The sequence below is a fragment of the Littorina saxatilis genome, linkage group LG7, assembly GCF_037325665.1.
Source record: "Littorina saxatilis isolate snail1 linkage group LG7, US_GU_Lsax_2.0, whole genome shotgun sequence".
Classification (NCBI taxonomy): domain Eukaryota; kingdom Metazoa; phylum Mollusca; class Gastropoda; order Littorinimorpha; family Littorinidae; genus Littorina; species Littorina saxatilis.
Window position 1 is genome coordinate 50,844,922 of NC_090251.1, and position 20,000 is coordinate 50,864,921.

The following is a 20,000-nucleotide window of genomic DNA, read 5'->3' on the forward strand; positions in this document are numbered from 1 at the left end:
CACTCCCACTTCTGTTCATCTTTGTCTCTCTCACTCCCACTTCTGTTCATCTTTGTCGCTGTCTCTCTCACTCCCACCTCTGTTCATCTTTGTCGCTGTCTCTCTCACTCCCACTTTTGTTCATCTTTGTCTCTCTCACTCCCACTTCTGTTAATCTTTGTCTCTCTCACTCCCACTTCTGTTCATCTTTGTCGCTGTCTCTCTCACTCCCACTTCTGTTCATCTTTGTAGCTGTCTCTCTCACTCCCACTTCTGTTCGTCTTTGTCTCTCTCACTCCCACTTCTGTTCATCTTTGTCTCTCTCACTCCCACTTCTGTTCGTCTTTGTCTCTCTCACTCCCACTTCTGTTCATCTTTGTCGCTGTCTCTCTCACTCCCACTGCTGTTCATCTTTGTCTCTCTCACTCCCACTTCTGTTCATCTTTGTCTCTCTCACTCCCACTTCTGTTCATCTTTGTCGCTGTCTCTCTCACTCCCACTTCTGTTCATCTTTGTCGCTGTCTCTCTCACTCCCACTTCTGTTCATCTTTGTCGCTGTCTCTCTCACTCCCACTGCTGTTCATCTTTGTCTCTCTCACTTCCACTTCTGTTCATCTTTGTCGCTGTCTCTCTCACTCCCACGTCTGTTCATCTTTGTCGCTGTCTCTCTGTATTGTATGTGTCTGTCTTTGTCCCTCTCACACTATTTTAATCTGTCTCTCATTCCTATTTCCATTTCTCTTTTTCTTTCACTCCTATCTCTATTTCTGTCACTACTATGTCTATATCTCTCTCTTTGTCTGTCTCCCTCCCACCTTTGTTAAACTTTGTCGTTTTCTCTCTCACTCCATCTCTATGTTTCTCTTTTCATTACTCTCACTCCCATCTTTATGTTATTGTTTGTTTTTGTCTCGCTCATTCGTATCTCTATGTCGCATTGTAAATGTTTCATCCCAATGATAGGGATCGACTGGTGGCATTTGTCCTTGGCGGCCTTTCCAGTAACAGAATGACTAAATGTATTAACTTCGCTATACGCGATATTTTGTGTGTGTTTCTCTCTGTCTCAGAGTGGTCGCAGCAGCAGTTGTCATTATTTTTCATATTGTTTGCCTTTACTTTACGGTCGTTGAATAGGGAATTCCGTGACATTAGTATCGTTTTTTGTGTGTGCAGATAACAATGACGGGTGTTTGAACAAAGAGGAGCTTACAATGTACAACGACATCATTGGTAAGTTGTCGGTAGTTATTGTGAAGAAAGAATGGCAGAAAAAAGAAAACGAAAGAAAGAGAGAGAAAAAAAAGAAAAAAAAAGAATAATGGAGAAAGAAAGAAAGAAAAGAAGAACAAGAAACAAAAGACCAGACTAGTGAACAAAAGAAAGAAAGAATGAATGAATGAAGAAGAAGAAGAAGGAGAAGGAGAAGGAGAAGAAGAAGAAGAAGCCCGCCTGCCTGCTTGGTAAGTTGTAGCGTGCTCTCAGGACCAATTGGCCTGGGCTAACTTGGGGCAGGTACAGTTAATAATTATGCTATGTGAAGGAACGAAACACTAGACAGACTTGCAAACAAAGAACACGTACGATCGTGTTATAGGTCTGGAATGCTGTTGTTGCAGTATTTCAAAATGGGGATGAAAGTGAAGATTTTGATGGGAGTTGTTGCCTAAGTTTAGTGTGTGTGTGTCTGTGTGTGTGCCGGTGTGTGTGTGTGTCTGTCTGTGTGTGTGTGTGTGTGTGTGTGTGTGTGTGTGAGTGTGGGCAAGTGTGTGTGTGTGTGTGTGTGTGTGTGAGTGAGAGAGAGAGAGAGACAGAGACAGAGACACAGACAGAGAGACACAGACAGACAGACAGAAAGAGACAGTGACAGAGAGAGAGGGAGGGGAGAGAGAGAGAGAGAGAGAGGGGGAGAGAGAGAGAGGGGGAGAGAGAGAGAGAGAGAGAGAGAGAGAGAGAGAGAGAGAGAGAGAGAGAGAGAGAGAGAGAGAGAGAGAGAGAGAGAGAGAGAGAGAGAGAGAGAGGAGTGGTTGGGGGCGGAGGTGTGGTTTGTAACGGTTGCCTGCTGTTACTGCTCTTTCAGACCATATATTGTAGTCCACTGTGATTAAAATTGCACTGTGGTCTTTAATCATTGATATTTATTTTTGCTTTATTTGCTTTATTTAAATATATTTATTTGATTTGCTTACTCGATTTATTTGAATATTTATGTTATTTATCGTTTTCTGTATTGATTTATTTGTTTTTGCAGATACAATGGAGGAGTGCATTGAACTGGAGAACGAGAAGAAGAAGTAAACGTCAACAACACCTTCGCCCTCTCAACCTACAGGCCACCAGCAGAAAACACATTAATTCAACAATTAATTGGCACAAAACATAATACATAACCTTGATAATGTGGAAAGTATCTCACAACAGAAATCAACAGGGGCCTTGTTTTTGCATTAGGCCTAGTTCAGATTGAAACTGGGCTCCGTAAGAGAAATTGGGGTTGGGGAGGGGGTCATTTTATATGCTGAAGTTGTATCCTCGTACTCTATTTCTTTTTTTGTGTGACAGGGGAGGCTACCGCTCCTTTCACAGCAGACGCTGCACCCGAGTTGTTGGCCTTTAAGTCAACACCGGTGGATTGTGGAATTCTGGTTGTGATGGGGTCTGGTGGTTTCCGATTGTCTGAATGTTCATGGAAACCTTCGGGTTTGCATAAATTCAATCCTGTTTGATTGCACTTCGCCTCCCGAGGTGATCGTAGTGTTACGGCACTCGGTTACATTTTTGACACCACTCCCTCTCCTTGTTTTGAATGGAGGTAATGAATATTCACATAACGTTACACTCCTTCTCGTGTGAAGGATTATCCTGCAGATTGACATGCATGTGAAGGAACCTTATTCAGCAAAACACTGACCTCTCAGCCACAGAAATCAGTCAGTCTGTTGATAGTTGGTATGTGTCTGAGTGGAAGGCTGGTCTTCTTGCACGCACAGTTTCTGTCAGACCAGAACGAGGGTACCCGATCGCTCATGCGAGAAAGAATTTACGTTTGAGCTGTGATCTGGGTTCACGATGCGTGTGAAAGTACTGCGTTGAACGCGAGAGACATTTTCCCGTGTCACTCTTGTGTGACGTATGAAGTAGAACTAATTAATGTGAAGAGAAAGCAATCAATCAAGTTTAAATGCTCTCGCGCTGGCGCTTGTGTTGTTGTGTACTTTAATAAATATATCGTAAGCAGCTCTCCTTGTCTCTGCTTCTACCTTGTGTGTGTGTGTGTCTCTCACTCTAACTCTCTATCAAATTCTCTCTCCCTCCTCTCAGCCACGCAAACACACCCACATACACACCCACACACACACCCACACACACACGCACACAAGTAACGCGCACGCACACACGCAAACACACACACACACTCACACACACACACACACATTCCTACACACACAATTCTACACACACGCACACGTACACACACACACACGCACACACACACACACACACACACACGTACACACACACACACATATATATATATATATATATATATATATATATATATACACACTTATATATATACACACACACACACACACACACACAAACGTACACACACATACACACACATAACATTTTCACACGAACACACACACACACACACACACACACACATTTATACACACACACACACAAACGTACACACACATACACACACACATAACATTTTCACACGAACACACACACAGAAACACACACACACACACACACACACACACATACATACACACACACGCACACACACACACACACACACACACCCACATACACACCCACACACACACACACACACACACACACTCACAAAAAAACCACCCCACAAACGGACTTCAAATGAATAAACGAAGGCATCAACTTGCATACCTGAGTATGCGCATAGACAATAGAAACATTGTTCAATATTAAAAAATATATGACATAATCACCAAAGGCAATGAAACTAATTCACAAGATAACATTTCACCGAGAGCAAAAGTGCGCGCACCAAGCCAGACAAACACACTTACGAATAGACAAATATACAGACAGATATGCAGAGAGATATATGCAGATAGACAGACAGACAGACAGACACACACACACACACACACACACACACACACACACACACACACACACAGACAGAAACACACACACACCCGCACATACACACTTGCACACGCACAAACCTAGCAGAGTAGTTATCCACTCGAGAACGAAACAGGATTTGTCAACATTTCTCAAGATAGAAAGCATACAAAAGGTAGTAATATTCCATAGAGTGCAGAATTAATGCACCTTCAAGTCAAGAGAGAGAGAGAGAGAGAGAGGGAGAGAGAGAGAGAGAGAGAGAAAGAGAGAGAGAGGCTTGGGAGCGAGGGAGAGAGAGAGAGAGAGGGAGAGAGAGAGAGAGAGAGAGAAAGAGAGAGAGAGGGGAGAGAGAAAGAGGCCAGGGAGAGAGGGAGATAGAGAGAGAGAGAGAAAGAGGGGGGGAGGGGGGGGTCGTACATCACTTGATTTGTTGTGTGTGGTAAGAGTTCAAAGAATAAACGGAAAGAAAATGACTGAACGCGCTTTATCCTGCGTCTAGACACGCTACAGGGACATTGTGTTCTTTCATATTATATGTCATTGTCATTGTGATCATTCAAGTATACAATGAAGGTAAAACACTATGTAGGTTTCCCTTTCAGAAATTTGAGGACAACAATAAAAGAGACAATGCAAAGCTGAGTGGAAACTAAGGTACTAATCTTGTTGAGGTTCTTCTTCTTCTTCTTCTTCTGCGTTCGTGGGCTGAAACTCCCACGTACACTCGTGTTTTGTGCACGAGTGGAATTTTACGTGTATGACCGTTTTTTACCCCGCCATTTAGGCAGCCATACGCCGTTTTCGGAGGAAGCATGCTGGGTATTTTCGTGTTTCTATAACCCACCGAACTCTGACATGGATTACAGGATCTTTTTCGTGCGCACTTGGTCTTGTGCTTGCGTGTACACACGGGGGTGTTCGGACACCGAGGAGAGTCTGCACACAAAGTTGACTCTGAGAAATAAATCTCTCGCCGAACGTGGGGACGAACTATCTTGTTGAGGTTGACCCACCATATTATGTGTTATTATTACTGAAGTGTTGATACCACACGCACTTTGCTAATCATGGGACACAACTGCATATGCGGCTCTGTCTCTCTCTTAGCCACTCTCTTATCTCCCCTGTCTCTCTCCGTTCTGCATCTTTTCTTGTGATCGATGTTGTTTTACGCCCTTACGGTGAAACCAGTATAAGGGCATGTTCCCTAGAGTGCTACCCCGACTTAAGATGAGACACTCAGGTGTATGCGTGTTGAGGTGTATTCAGCCACCTGTACTTATGTATGTGGCAGAACGACTGAGGTCTTTTAAGTGACACTGTAGTGACATGGGGCTGGGGCATGGATACTGTCTCTTCTCCTTATCGCTCCAGGCTCTCTCTTTCTCTCCCCCCTTTCTCTGTCCCTTGTTCTCTTTCTCTTTCCTGCTCTCCCTCTGTCTCTCCCGCCCTCTTCTGTTCTCTATCTCGGCCGGGCCCCTCTCTCTCAATCACTCATTCTCTCCCCCCCCCCCCCACCCACACACCCATGACCCCAACCACCATCACCCCCACCCCTGCCTCAACTTTTCGAAGCGACCCCTTTCACTTTCCACTCTCCGTGTTTGTGCGACTGTTTGTTTGTTTTTGTCTCTGCAAGAAAATAGACAATACTACATGGCTTGCTGTACGATCCCATGTTTAGTCGAGTTGTATGTATAAATATTCAAATGCGAGCGATTAATTATGACATGGGCGGTTTCTCCCACGTAATTAACTGGTTTTCCCTGCGTTCGACTTACGTAACACACCCACGCCTAAACACGCTGTTATCATATTAGTTGGTTTGTAACCGTAAACAACAACAAAGATGCTGACAGCGGGGCTGAACCTGATGAATCCGGGTGCATACTTTAATCAGACTTGCTTCACACAAACAGCGACTTTACCTAAAAGAGATAAACAAAGCACGTACAGTTCTTGACCCAGAGAGCCATGAATCAAAAAACAAGAAAGGTAGGTTGTTGGAACGTTTGTTATTGACAAAACAATACATTCACAGATATTTCGACCCAACGGTCTTTTAAGTGAAAAGACAAACAAATATTCACACAAAACTTATTTTGACAGAATCAGTTTACGTCCACTCGTCAGGAAGCCGAGCGAATGAATCATGTTTACCAGAGAGCCATGTTTACTGCAGAGACTGTCGTCATGACCATACGCAGGAGTGACTGTGACGTACGTAGCGCATAACTTCATTCAGGCGCAGGTGACATACCTGTCATATATCGTGATGTACGCCTGATATACAAGCATGCATAAAATAGAAAGCAACAAGGCAGTGTACAGTGGCTCGTGTTGGTGTTTCTATCACGTGCTGGTTGTCATTCATTCTGACTACTTGAAAGACGCACATGTTGCTTGCGGCTGTGGGTGATGTTCTGAACACGTCATTTAATCAATTAAGCAAATATGCAAGAAAGAGACAAAGAAACAGAGAAATAAAAGGGGAAAACAAACAAACAAACAAAAGAAGAAAGAAAGAAAGAAACAAGCAAACCAACGAACGAACAAAAGGACAGAGAAATAAAGAAGAAAGAAAGAAAGAAACAAGGAAAAAAACAAAAACACAACACCAACAAACGAACAAGGAATGAATGAAGGAAGGACGGAACGTACAAACGTACGAACGTACGAACAAACAAACGAACGAACAAACGAGACAATAAACAAAGAAACAAACAATCTAACTCTTCGTATATTTATTTATTTCCTACTCAAACTGGTTTCGACGGACCCGAGCGAGATCATTCACGATCAGAAAAAGAGTAACAGGCAGGCACGCAAACACATGAATATACTAACCTGCATATAAAAGCCTCAGAGGTGCAGAGACAAACAGACAAGCACCGAAACAGACAGATGTAGACAGACAGACAGACAGACAGACAGACAGACAGACAGACAGACACATACAGACAAAAAGACAGACAGGCAAGCACTCTGACAGAAAGATAGACAGAAAGACAAGCAAACGGACAAGCAAACAGACAGGCAGACATAAAGACACACAGACAGACACACAGACAGACACACAGACAGACACACAGACAGAAAGACAGACAGGCAAGCACTCTGACAGAAAGATAGACAGAAAGACAAGCAAACGGACAAGCAAACAGACAGGCAGACATAAAGACACACAGACAGACACACAGACAGACACACAGACAGACACACAGACAGACACACAGACAGAAAGACAGACAGGCAAGCACTCTGACAGAAAGATAGACAGAAAGACAAGCAAACGGACAAGCAAACAGACAGGCAGACATAAAGACACACAGACAGACACACAGACAGACACACAGACAGAAAGACAGACAGACAGACAAGCAAATAGACGGAAGGACACACATACACACAAACGGACAGAAAGACAAAATAAATCCAAAAACAAAGAGACTGCCAACGTTCCAACAATTACCTACCTTTCCTGTTGTTTTTTATTCTGGACAGAAAGACAAGCAAACAGACAGACAGATAGACAGACATGCAGGCAAACTAGCAGACAATGTAGCAATAACAACAAAGGATACAGAAGAAAACTATGATTGTTGATGATGGTGGAAAATGTATGTCATGACCCATATTTTAGGTCAACAGAGGTCACTTAAAAAGTCATTGCTTTCAAAACACGCGACAAGGAATGCATGTGTCACGTTAATGTCATATTGTTTTCTTTGTTGATGCCGCTCACCGAGACAAGCGTGCAAGTTTTTTATTTGACACCGTCAACAAGAACCGGACTTTCAATAAGTATATAAAGGCTGCATGTTGGCATGTAATCAAACACCACAACTAGTGTCAAACAAGACTACCCAGACTACAGTCCAAGACTATCCATATTTGTGAAAAATTCGATATCCAAGAAACACATCAAGGTAAGAACATCTTTTTTTCCATTACAACGAGAGTTCTTTCTTAACTCATAATATATATTTTTTAAACTTGAGTTGATTGGGAAACCTTGTGTATTTTAAAATATCGTTTCATCTTTGTTAGTGTTCTTCGTTCACATGTTTTTGCTTGTATTTTGACATAAGTCAATGATCACTCGGAGTGTCCAGCACTGAAAGCGTATGAGTGCAAAAATACCAACTGACGATGCCGTTCATAACCTGTTTAAAAAAAAAAAAAAAAGAGTTAAGGATTAAAAAAAAACAAGTCGCGTAAGGCGAAATTACTATATTTAGTCAAGCTGTGGAACTCACAGAATGAAACTGAACGTAGTCCGCCGCTAGTGCAAAAGGCAGTGAAAGTGACGAGCCTGTTTGGCGCGGTAGCGGTTGCGCTGTGCTTCATAGCACGCTTTACTGTACCTCTCTTCGTTTTAACTTTCTGAGCGTGTTTTTAATCCAAACATATCATATGTTTTTGGAATCAGGAACCCACAAGAAATAAGATGAAATAGTTTTTAAAACGATTTCGGAAATTTAATTTAAATCATAATGTTTATATTTTTAATTTTCAGAGCTTGTTTTTAATCCAAATATAACATATTTATATGTTTTTGGAATCAGAAAATGATGAAAAATAAGATGAACGTAAATTGGGATCGTTTTATAACAAACTTTTTTTTTACAATTTTCAGATTTTTAGTGACCAAAGTCATCAATTAATTTTTAAGCCTCCATGCTGAAATGCAATACCGAAGTCCGGCCTTCGTCGAAAATTGCTTGGCCAAAATTTCAATCAATTTGATTGAAAAATGAAGGTGTGACAGTGCCGCCTCAACTTTTACAAAAAGCCGGATATGACGTCATCAAAGACATTTATCGAAAAAATGAAAAAGATTTCTGGGGATATCATACCCAGGAACTCTCATGTCAAATTTCATAAAGATCGGTCTAGTAGTTTACTCTGAATCGCTCTACACACACACACACGCACACACACAGACAGACACACACAGACAGACACACACATACAGACACACACACACACTCATACATACATCACGACCCTCGTCTCGATTCCCCCCTCTACGTTAAAACATTTAGTCAAAACTTGACTAAATGTAAAAAGAGTTAGGGAATGTTTAGTGGCATCGCCCGAATGTGACACAGTCGTGTTTTGGCCCGACACTGGAGAGATCTGCGATAGTGAGCCAACATATTTTGACGAGAAGGAATGTCCTCTAAAAGAAGTGAGAACCTTGGGGGGGGGGGGGGGGGGGGGGGGGGGGGGGAGGAGGGGGTCCTGCTATACTGTTTGAGCATTGATCTGATTCTCTGGTTTGCTCCCAGTAGACTCTTAAAAAACTATTCACGTTTAAGGTCTATGACAGTAAGATGAAGAAGGTTTCTAAAAACTCAAACTCTTTTACAGTCGGTGGTTTAATTCAATCTTGTTAAAAATCCTTATCTCTTTCAAAAAGTTAAACAATTCTGATTCTTTGCTTTCTTTCTGTTCGACTGTTTAGAAACGATTCACATTCAGGGGCGGATCAGTTGCTTTGTAAGGGGGGGGGCACTTTAAATCGAAAGTGAATGTGATGGGCGCGAAGCGCCCGAATTTGCTAGGGGGGTCCGGGGGCATGCCCCCCCGGAAAAAATTTTTTGCCCAAAGAAGCAAAATGGTGCCATCTGGTGCCATTTGAACTTAGAAATGGTCATAGAATCAGCATAGAAAAACCTTTTTTTTTCTTCTTCTTTTTTTTTTTCTTTTTTTTTCGGTGGGGGGGGGGGCACGTGCCCCCTGTGCCCCCCCCCCTCGTCCGCCCCTGACATTTTGGCGCATCACAGCAAGATGTAGAAGGTTCCTTTATGCTAAGATTCTTCTACAATCGGTACTCTTAAAAAAGTTAAGAATCCTAATCTCTCAAAAAGTGAAAGAAAAGCGTGTCCAGGGGCCCCATGCCTCGGTCAATGAAGATGTTACAGAAGACGAAATGTTCCCCTCGGACGGACAAAAAGCTGGACTGTCAACAAGCCATCAAACATCTTATAATATTTCATTTCATTAACAGAATACGCCGAAACAAATGCGCATAAGGCCAACAAATCTAAGAAAGTGAAGATGTTTCAAACAAACTTTTGCCTCAGAAAATTGAAATCGCTGCAGTATTTGACTTTTGTAACACAATTAAATGGGGATATTGTATACTGGACAAATACCAATGGCTTTTATGCTACAAAGGCGGGTTGAAATCGTGTCCTTCTTGTTTTTGTTCTTGTTCTTTTTACCGTCTGAAATACATTTTGGTACTGATAAATAAAACCGGAAAAGAACACACATGTATCTGTCTTTTTCAATTCTATTCCAAATACAAGTAATTCCCGTGAAATTTTAATAGAATCGAATCATCTTAATGAAAGTATAAAGCCGTATATTAGTGACTAATCAGCGCTCAATTGCAGAGGAACACTGCCCGAGAAATAAGGATTTGACCAAACAGTGACATTTAAACGCCTTTTTTGTTAAGAAAAATTGAAAAAAAAATGGAATGAAAAGGTTTATTAATACACCTCGTCTCAATGGATATTAACTATATTGGTCTCAATTCACGGTAATGAAAAAGCTCGCCAAAGTTTGCAGCGTATACACAGCGTGTCTCAGTGAATATTAATATCAGTATGTAACCTCTACATATTCGAAAGACTAACTCTGCGATGGTCATTGTCTTTTTTTCATCAGATGCAGATGACTATTCTCCTGACGTTTGTTGCGTCCATGTTCCTGCTGGTACTGTCTAAATCGGCAAAAACTTTGGTAAGGGTTCACGTGCGCGAGCGCGTGTGTGTGTGTGTGTGTGTGTGTGTGTGTGTGTGTGTGTGTGTGTGAGTGTGTGTGCGTGTGTGTGTGTGTGTGAGTGTGTGTGCGTGTGTGTGTGTGGGTGTGTGTGTGTGTGAGTGTGTGTGCGTGTGTGTGTGTGTGTGTGTGCATGTGTGTGTGTGTGTTTGGGTGGGGGCGTATGTATGTGTGTGTGTGTGTGTGTGTGTGTGTGTGTGTGTGTGTGTGTGTGTGTGTGTGTGTGTGCGGACATGTATCGCAAGGAAAAGCTCCTTTACCGTCAAGTTGACGTCTTGTAGGCAAATTTGAACGAACGAGAAGTGTTCATAATAGCCAACGAAGGCTAACTTCAATGTTAAGTGAATTTTACACCAAGAAGCCTCGATTATCTTATCTTCAATCTCTTGGACGCTGTCTCCAGAGCGATTAGTTTAATACCATTAAGTTTTGAAGGGACATTAGTACAATTTTGTGTCATATCCACATTTTCCTTATCTACAAACAAAACTACACCTTTGTGATTTAATTCAGCTTCAGTCTGCTCACGGCACGATGAGTAATACGAGTTTAGAATTCTTTTGTTGTTGTAATATCCATAATGGTTGAAACAATATTTGATAAACAGTTAGCAACTAGGCCACTAACTCAAGCAAAAGCTTATACGTGACCCAAACAATATAACATTGCCGAAATATTCATCATGGTGGACATGGCAAAAGGAAACCAGGAAGAACACATTGAAAGGGTGGAGGGGGGTGCGGGGGTAGTCCTCTTGCCAGCCTTATTGATCCCTCTTGTGAACCCGGAAATGTTGAGTACACCAAGAGGTTTTTGCAGAAATGTACTGTATGGGTCCCCAGGAGTCAGAAACTGCCGGATGCTAACTTGCATATGTTGAGCAATTTGCATAATTAGCCTAATTAGCATAAATTAGCATAATTCTTGAAAAGTCAATATCTCAGCAGCCCCTTGGCCGATTTGGACAATCTTGGAGTGGTTTTGTGGTTAATTGATGATTCAAAATCCATTTTTGATATTTCCCAATTTGCATAATTAGCCTAATTAGCATAAATTAGCATAATTCTTGAAAAGTCAATATTTCAGCAGCCCCTTGGCCGATTTGGACAATCTTGGAGTGGTTTTGTGGTTGATTGATGATTCAGAATCCATTTTTGATATTTCCAAATTCAAGATGGCAACCATTTCCGGTTTAAACCGGAAGTGGCTGTATTTCAGCTCCAAGTGGGCAATAATTGAAATAACGTTAACTCATTTATGAACTGCAGAATGATTATCAATTAATATAAGAAAGTAGTATCCACATTCCTGATACTGCCAAAGATGACCTCCTCGTCGGGAGCCATGTGTGCCGCCACTCAGATGGTGCAGCTGCTGTGAGTGCAGATATGATCGGGGAGCAGACATGCATCGAGCAAGGGAAGGGAGCAGGTGGCATGAAAGGCATTTCTACCAACCCTGAGCAGGTCGCCGAAAAGATCCAATCCTTTGGCATCTGCTCACTTCTCTCCAAGTCAATGGATGAGATGTACAATGATGCAGAAGGACTAGATGAGACACAGAAACACAAAACACACAAAGAAGAGGGCAAACGACGGCGAGAGTTGGACGCTGATGACCGAGCCAATATTCTGAGAGTGTTGAACGAAAACTCCAACCCACTCACCACAGAGATGACCACCCTCAACCATATCATAAACGGCCAGATAGCAGATGAAAAGGTGAATGTGCAAGATGCACTGGAGATAGGCAGAGACATGAGCACAAAGTTCTCTTCATCAGTACCTAAGTGATTTCATGCACCCATTTCAAAGAAGGTGGTGACAATGAAGTTCATGCCGAAAGGCGTGAAGGTCAATGGAAAGACCGTACGTGACCTGCAGGCTATATTCGCTCGCCTGCTCGTGGTGGGGAGCAAAAGACATATCGAGCTATCCACTCTCTTCAACTATGAGCTTGGTCCAGTCCATGCTTCCAACATTGATGAGTATGGTTTCCTCAGAAAAGGCAACAAGTCTGTGTTTGTTCAGCGCCTTGGAATCCTTGACCCCAATCCTCCAGCACCAGATGTCATACTTGTTGATGCCTCGCAGCTCATCTACCACATGTTGACCTCGCAGCCAGTATGGGACGCCGGCTTCATCAGCACATCACTGAAACTTACGTCATCTTTGACCAGTACAATCAAATATCTGCCAAAGACCACGAGAGACAGAGGAGAGCTGCAGAGACCTCTACAAAGTATCATCTCTCACTGACAACTCCTCTACCTAGCCGAGACAAAGTCATGAAGAACAAAGCAAACAAGAAAATGCTGGGAGAGCTCCTGTGCACTCACAGCTTTGGAGATCACATTGAGATAGTCAGCAGAGCAGACAGTATCGTCACTCATGATGAAGCTGACGTCTCTCTCATCTCGTACATGTTAGATGCAGCCAGACGAGGTGCTGCAACCATCCGTATTCTCTGTGATGACACTGATGTGTTTGTGCTCTTAGTCTTCTGGTGCTGGAAGGCTGGCATTACTTGCCGCCTGCAGATGGAGAAATGGAATGGAACTGTTCTGGATATCAATTCAACAGTACATAAGCTGGGTGACCAGTGTCGTTCCATCCTGGCCGTACACGCTCTCTCAGGTTGTGACACTACCTCTTACCCTGTAGGGAAAGGTAAGGTATCTGCGCTCAAGGCCATGAGTGTGGTACCTGGTGACCTGCTTCACTTCATCGGAGAGGAGGGAGCCACTGACTTGCAGATACAAGAGGCAGTGAGGGCTTTCTTCCTGGCTCTCTACAATCAGAAGAAGTCGGCATCTGTGAACGTCGCCAGATATGACATCTACAGAAAACGCAAAACGCCCCCAGCGCCGAAGACACTGCCTCCTACAGAGCGCAATGCTCACCTCCATGGACAACGAGCACATCTACAGGTTCTACTTTGGAAAGCAGCAGACTGTCCTCACCCACCAGCAGTAGAGATCACCAATTTCGGATGGAACATTCTGAACAGAGATGCAAAGGAAGGCGAGGAAGTTGTGATGCCAGTCCTGGACACAAGCCCTGTTGCTCCTCCTGCCCTGATGGATGTTATCAGCTGTGGCTGCAAAGCTGAAACGCCGTGTACAACAGTGAAATGCAGCTGTGCAGCCGAAGGCCTGACCTGTACCAGCTATTGCGTCTGCGGAGGATGTGAAGGTACATGTTGTAACCCGCTCACACCACAAGCACAGCAAGAAATGGACGAAGACATCGATGCAGAGTTTGCTGAAGGAGATACAACAGATGAGGATGAGGATGCCGCTGACGATGTTGATGATGTGATTTAGCCAACAAGAAATGGACAAAGACATCGATGCAGAGTTTGGTGAAGGAGAAGAAGGAGATACAACAGATGAGGATGCAGCTGACTATGTTGATGATGTGATTTAGCCAGTCATGTTAATCTCGCTTGGAATGGTTCATGCACTCCTTTCTTCCAATACCAAATCATACCATGAATTAATTTGGAGTCTAGTAGTCTATGTTTTAAAAGATATAGTATATTGTGTATATCGTTTGAACAATGTTTCAAAACAATATGCAGTTAACCGAGTTCATTTTTTTTCCAATAAAGGCCTACTAGGAGGTGGAATATGGCCATTTCCGGTTTAAACCGGAAGTGGCGGCCATCTTGAATTTGGAAGTATCATAAATTGATTCAGAGTCATCAATAATCCCAACACCGACTCAAAAATCGTCGAAATCGGCCAAGGGGCTGCTGAGATATTGACTTTTCAAGAATTATGCTAATTTATGCTAATTAGGCTAATTATATGCAAAATGCTCAAGACATGCAAGTTAGCATCCGGCAGTTTCTGACTGCTGGGGACCCATACATCACATTTCTGCAAAAACCTTTTGGTGTACTCAACACTTCCGGGTTCACATGATTGGCAAGAAGACTAGGGGGGGGGGGGGGGGGGGAGTGGGATCTAAAAGCAAAACATAGGAATCTAGAGAAAAAAGTGGAACAACATACATGAGAAAAAATCAAATAGGGCGAAAGCGCGAGGGAAATAAATAAAAAAGCAACTTTGAGAGATGCATCAGGACTTTTCAACAGCAGTTAGATACTATTTTCGACACTCTAAATCCGATGTTGATTGTATGCGGCTTTGTTGTATGTAATTTTGCTGAATAAAATTGTTTAAACTAAATCCGATGTTAACTCATTGAATGCCTTGTGCCCACAGAACGAGGCAGCCGCGCTGGACACAGCCAACAAGGTGGTCAGCCTGACAGCGGACAAAATCGAGGCCCACAGACTGGTCAAGCGACAGGCCGACTTTGAGTTCGAGGAGCCTGAAGTGACCTTCTTCCAGTGTCAAAGTTTGGGCGTCACGCCCTTCACTGGTCTTCCCTTGGGCGCCATCACTTCTCTCTTCGCCCAGGCTGATGGTCAGTGGATACAGTACAGTATGAAATGATACGATGCAATGCGATACGATACGATACGATACGAGATACGATACGATACGATACGATACGATACGATACGATACCATGCAATGCAAAACAATGCAACACAATACGATACACTACAATGCAATAAGATACGATATAATACAATACAATACAATATGTTTCATTGCATTGCAATACAATACAATACAATACAATACAATACAATACAATACAATACAATACAATACAATACAATACAATACAATACAATACAATACAATACCATACCATACCATACAATACAATACAATACAATACAATACAATACAATACAATACAATACAATACAATACAATACAATACAATATACAATGCAAACAGCCATTGTTCCTGCCGACAGTGCTGCCCCTCACTGCGATTAATGATTAAGAACAGGTTTTAAAATAAAAGCTGTACATTAAATAGTGTATTTTTCTTTTCTCTTGCAGCGGACAACAATGGCGTTCTGACCAACTTTGAACTCCTGTATTTTGGAAATGCCATGCGTACGTATATTTTTGAATGTTATGGATTCAACCGAGGGTTATTGAATATATACAAGGTGATTCAAACAATAGATCCATTGTCATTTTCCTCCCGCACTTATTAGTTGAGCATAATTTGCATTCTATTTTGTTAAGAAGTTTCGAGGAGACTTCATCAGGCTATCAACTTAGGTGACGTATAACAAGGTACATGTACTGCTAATTCAAAATGGTCCACGCTAACTTTTCTATCAGATTGGTGGCTTTTTAGTAGTTTGGACTTTGACTTGTTCCTTGCAGGGAGGCGGCTGTGGTATACCTTGTTACCAAATTCAAAGTAACAGGTAATGCTCGATACCGGACTGATGTTCAAAGCAGCCACAAACCTTAAGGTGGTCCTTAATTCAGCCACAAACCTTAAGGTGGTCCTTAATTCAGCCACAAACCTTAAGGTGGTCCTTAATTCAGCCACAAACCTTTAGGCGGTCCTTAATTCAGCCACAAACCTTAAGGTGGTCCTTAATTCAGCCACAAACCTTAAGGCGGTCCTTAATTCAGCCACAAACCTTTAGGCGGTCCTTAATTCAGCCACAAACCTTAAGGCGGTCCTTAATTCAGCCACAAACCTTAAGGTGGTCCTTAATTCAGCCACAAACCTTAAGGTGGTCCTTAATTCAGCCACAAACCTTAAGGTGGTCCTTAATTCAGCCACAAACCTTAAGGTGGTCCTTAATTCAGCCACAAACCTTAAGGTGGTCCTTAATTCCAAACCTTGAGGTGGTCCTTAATTCAGCCACAAACCTTAAGGTGGTCCTTAATTCAGCCACAAACCTTAAGGTGGTCCTTAATTCAGCCACAAACCTTAAGGTGGTCCTTAATTCAGCCACAAACCTTAAGGCGGTCCTTAATTCAGCCCGAAGTCGACTTCGCGAAGTCTTTTTTTTCGAAAACTTAGTGCTTAAGCTTCGTGCGGCCAGCTTTGCCAAGTATACTTCGTGTAGTCGACTTGGCCCGGTTAAGGACAGGTTAACAAGAAATTCCTACGAGGTAGGAAAAACACCCCCGTCAAAGGGAAATAACCTTCTCAGTTGGTGGCAGTGACTGAGTGAGAATGGTTATTTCCCTTTGACCATGAAGATGTCCCTGTATAAGTCCTTGTATAATTTTAATCCACCAATAACTCCCTAACCGTGTGTTTGACTGGTCCCAATTTTTGTAAGGACCGTCTCAGGAATGTATAGAACCTGTTCACCAAGTTTGGTGACGATCGGTCCGTTCATTCTTGAGATCTATATGCGAACACAAACACACAAACACCCAAACAAACACCCAAACAAACACATCGAGCGAAACCTATACACACCCCTATACCGGGGGTGTAAAGAGCTGTACTATCAAATGTCTTCTTCGCTCTTGAGAGTGCAAATGTCACCCAGACTTTCATTTGTGTTTTCAGAGGTGTACCTGCAGTGTGCCAACCCCGCCGGAGAGTTTGAAAACTAGCATGGGACAGCGACCAGACTCCTTCCGTCGTTGTGTAACATGGTGTAGTCGCGGGAAGATCCCACCATCTCCCGTCGTCCGCCGTTAGATCGCGAGACTTTGTCGCTGCACAGGATCCAAAAGAATAATGATATATTTTTACATATTTGTTTTATTTTATAAAGCGCTCTATCCAGTGATGCTAAGCTCAAATCACCCAAATGATCATTGTTTGTGTACATGTTTAACTGACGTAGTATTCATGTATCTCCATGTCAATGTCAGTGTTGTATCAGTGTTGTTCTGGTCATGTTCACCATAGTCTTTTTACTGTTTAGCGAATTCCAAACCCATTTCATATTGCACAAAATACTGCACAACGTTTTGAAAGTAGACTAACCTAAATAGCTAAACCATTAAATAACTAAATAACTGAATGGATACATTATTGGCAATTTGTATTCGCAAGTCTGCTTCGACCACAAAAATCGTGTAGAAAAAGACTTCAGCAGTACAATGTAATAGGAAGCACGAAAAAAACATTAACCGGCCAAATCAATGTCACATGAAATTGTCCATTTTAGACTCAACTTCATTCATTTGTTCATACAGTTATACTTACTTTTTATCGTTTATTTTCATTTTTGTAATAAAAGAGAATGAAAAAATAACGCAATTGTGATTGTCTGTATATGCAAGCTAACTGTCTGTATGTCTGTCTGTATACCTATCCATCTGCCGTCTCTCTGTCTCTGTCTCTCTTTCCCTCTCTCTCTCTCTCTCTCTCTCTCTCACACACACACACACATACACATACACACACACACACACACACACACACACACACACACACACACACACACACACACACAGAGTTTCTCTCGCTCTCTCTGTTGCTATCTCCACCTGTCCGTATCTGATCTGTCTATGTATGTGTGTGTGTGTGTGTGTGTGTGTGTGTGTGTGTGTGTGTATGTGTGTATATGTGTGTGTGTGTGTGTATGTGCGTGTGTGTGTAAGTGTGTGTATGTGTGTGTAAGTATGTGCGTGTGCTTGTGTTTGTATGTGTGTGTGTGCGCTCGCGTGCGTGTGCGTTCGTGCGTACACGATTGCATGCTTCTTAATGATAGTTGATAACTGACAGCCGCTATTGCTCGGTGTGTTGATTAATTGGGACACGTCACTATACAGTGCGTTTGACAACATACCATATGAACCTAGCTCGTGTCAATCATGCTTCTCTTTCTTCTCGTTAGTCCAGCAGAAACAGCAGGGGTATCGCCAACATGATATAGCTGTAGCACGTCAAAAGGAAGCAAAACGAACCAGGCAAAAATGAAGGAAGCAAACGAGCAAACAAGCAAATGAACAACACTTTGAGCCTCCTCCTTCTTTTTTTTCTGATCATTATCATCATCATCATCATCATCATCATCATCATCATCATCATCATCATCATCATCATCATCATCATCATCGTCGTCGTCGTCGTCGTCATCATCAATCATCATCATCTTCGTCATCGTCGTCGTCGTCGTCGTCGTCGTCATTGTCCACGTTATCAATAGCATCATAATCAGCAACAAAAGAAACAAGTCTCATCAAGCGATTTAAAAACATTTAGTCAATCTGTCGGCTTGAATTACTAAAACATGTAAACATATTATTTGAAAGTTCTTTGTTGTTGTTGTTGTTGTTGTTGTTGTTGTTGTTGTTGTTGTTGTTGTTGTTGTTGTTGTTGTTGTTGTTGCTGTTGTTGTTGTTGCTGTTTTTACATTTAGTCAAATTTTGACTAAATGTTTTAACATAGAGGGGGGAATCGAGACGAGGGTCGTGGTGTATGTGTGTGTGTGTGTGTGTGTGTGTGTGTGTGTGTGTCTGTGGGTGTGTGTAGAGCGATTCAGAGTAAACTACTGGACCGATTTTCATGAAACTTTTCATGAGAGTTCCTGGAAATGATATCACCAGAACCGTTTTTCATTTTTTTGATAAATGTCTTTGATGACGTCATATCCGGCATTTTGTAAAAGTTGAGGCGGCACTGTCACACCCTAATTTTTCAATAAAATTGATTGAAATTTTGGCAAAGCAATCTTCCACGAAGGCCGGACTTTGGTATTGCATTTCAGCTTGGTGGCTTAAAAATTAATTAATGACTTCGTCATTAAAAATCTGAAAATTGTAATTACATTTTTTTTTATAAAACGATCCAAATTCACGTTTATTGTATTCTTCATCATTTTCTGATTCCAAAAACATATAATTATGTTATATTCGGATTAAAAACAACCTCTGAAAATTAAAAATAGAAAAATTATGATTAAAATTAAATTTCCGAAATCGATTTAAAAACAATTTCATCTTATTCCTTGTCCATTCCTGATTTCAAAAACATATAGATATGATATGTTTGGATTAAAAACACGTTCAGAGAGTTAAAAAGAATAGAGATATAGAAAAGCGTGCTATCCTCCTCAGCGCAACCGCTCCTGCGCTTTTCTGGATTGTTAATTTCACTGCCTTTGCCACGAGCGGTGGACAGACGATGCTACGAGTGTACGGTCTTGCGGAAAAAATGCAATGCGTTCAGTTTCATTCTGTGAGTTCGACTGAGCTTGACTAAATGTTGTATTTTCGCCTTACGCGA

The 20,000-nt window shown here is 42.1% G+C and overlaps 2 protein-coding genes across 2 annotated transcripts in view; both read left to right on the forward strand.

Annotated features, from left to right (window-relative positions):
• Positions 1-3,218, forward strand: part of LOC138971740 (uncharacterized) — a 9,548-nt gene extending 6,330 nt beyond the window's left edge. Inside the window, exons 4-5 of the mRNA XM_070344537.1 lie at positions 1,156-1,212; positions 2,231-3,218. Coding sequence (XP_070200638.1) covers positions 1,156-1,212; positions 2,231-2,277 — 104 coding nt within the window. The 3' untranslated portion in view covers positions 2,278-3,218. The remainder of the gene's footprint in view (positions 1-1,155; positions 1,213-2,230) is intronic.
• A 4,660-nt stretch (positions 3,219-7,878) lies between these two features.
• On the forward strand, positions 7,879-18,024 carry LOC138971741 (uncharacterized). The gene is made up of 5 exons (XM_070344538.1): positions 7,879-8,036; positions 10,792-10,866; positions 15,137-15,341; positions 15,836-15,892; positions 17,328-18,024. The coding sequence occupies exons 2-5, from the start codon at positions 10,792-10,794 to the stop codon at positions 17,372-17,374; spliced, it is 384 nt and encodes a 127-aa protein (XP_070200639.1). The 5' UTR covers positions 7,879-8,036; the 3' UTR covers positions 17,375-18,024.
• The last annotated feature ends 1,976 nt before the right edge of the window (positions 18,025-20,000 follow it).

Excerpts from the sequence above, each read along its gene's own strand:
- LOC138971741 (XM_070344538.1), top strand. The coding sequence starts at position 10,792 with ATGCAGATGACTATTCTCCTGACGTTTGTTGCGTCCATGTTCCTGCTG. Across the intron at positions 15,342-15,835 it reads TCTCTTCGCCCAGGCTGATG|CGGACAACAATGGCGTTCTG; the intron begins GTCAGTGGATAC and ends TTTCTCTTGCAG. Across the intron at positions 15,893-17,327 it reads GTATTTTGGAAATGCCATGC|AGGTGTACCTGCAGTGTGCC; the intron begins GTACGTATATTT and ends TTGTGTTTTCAG.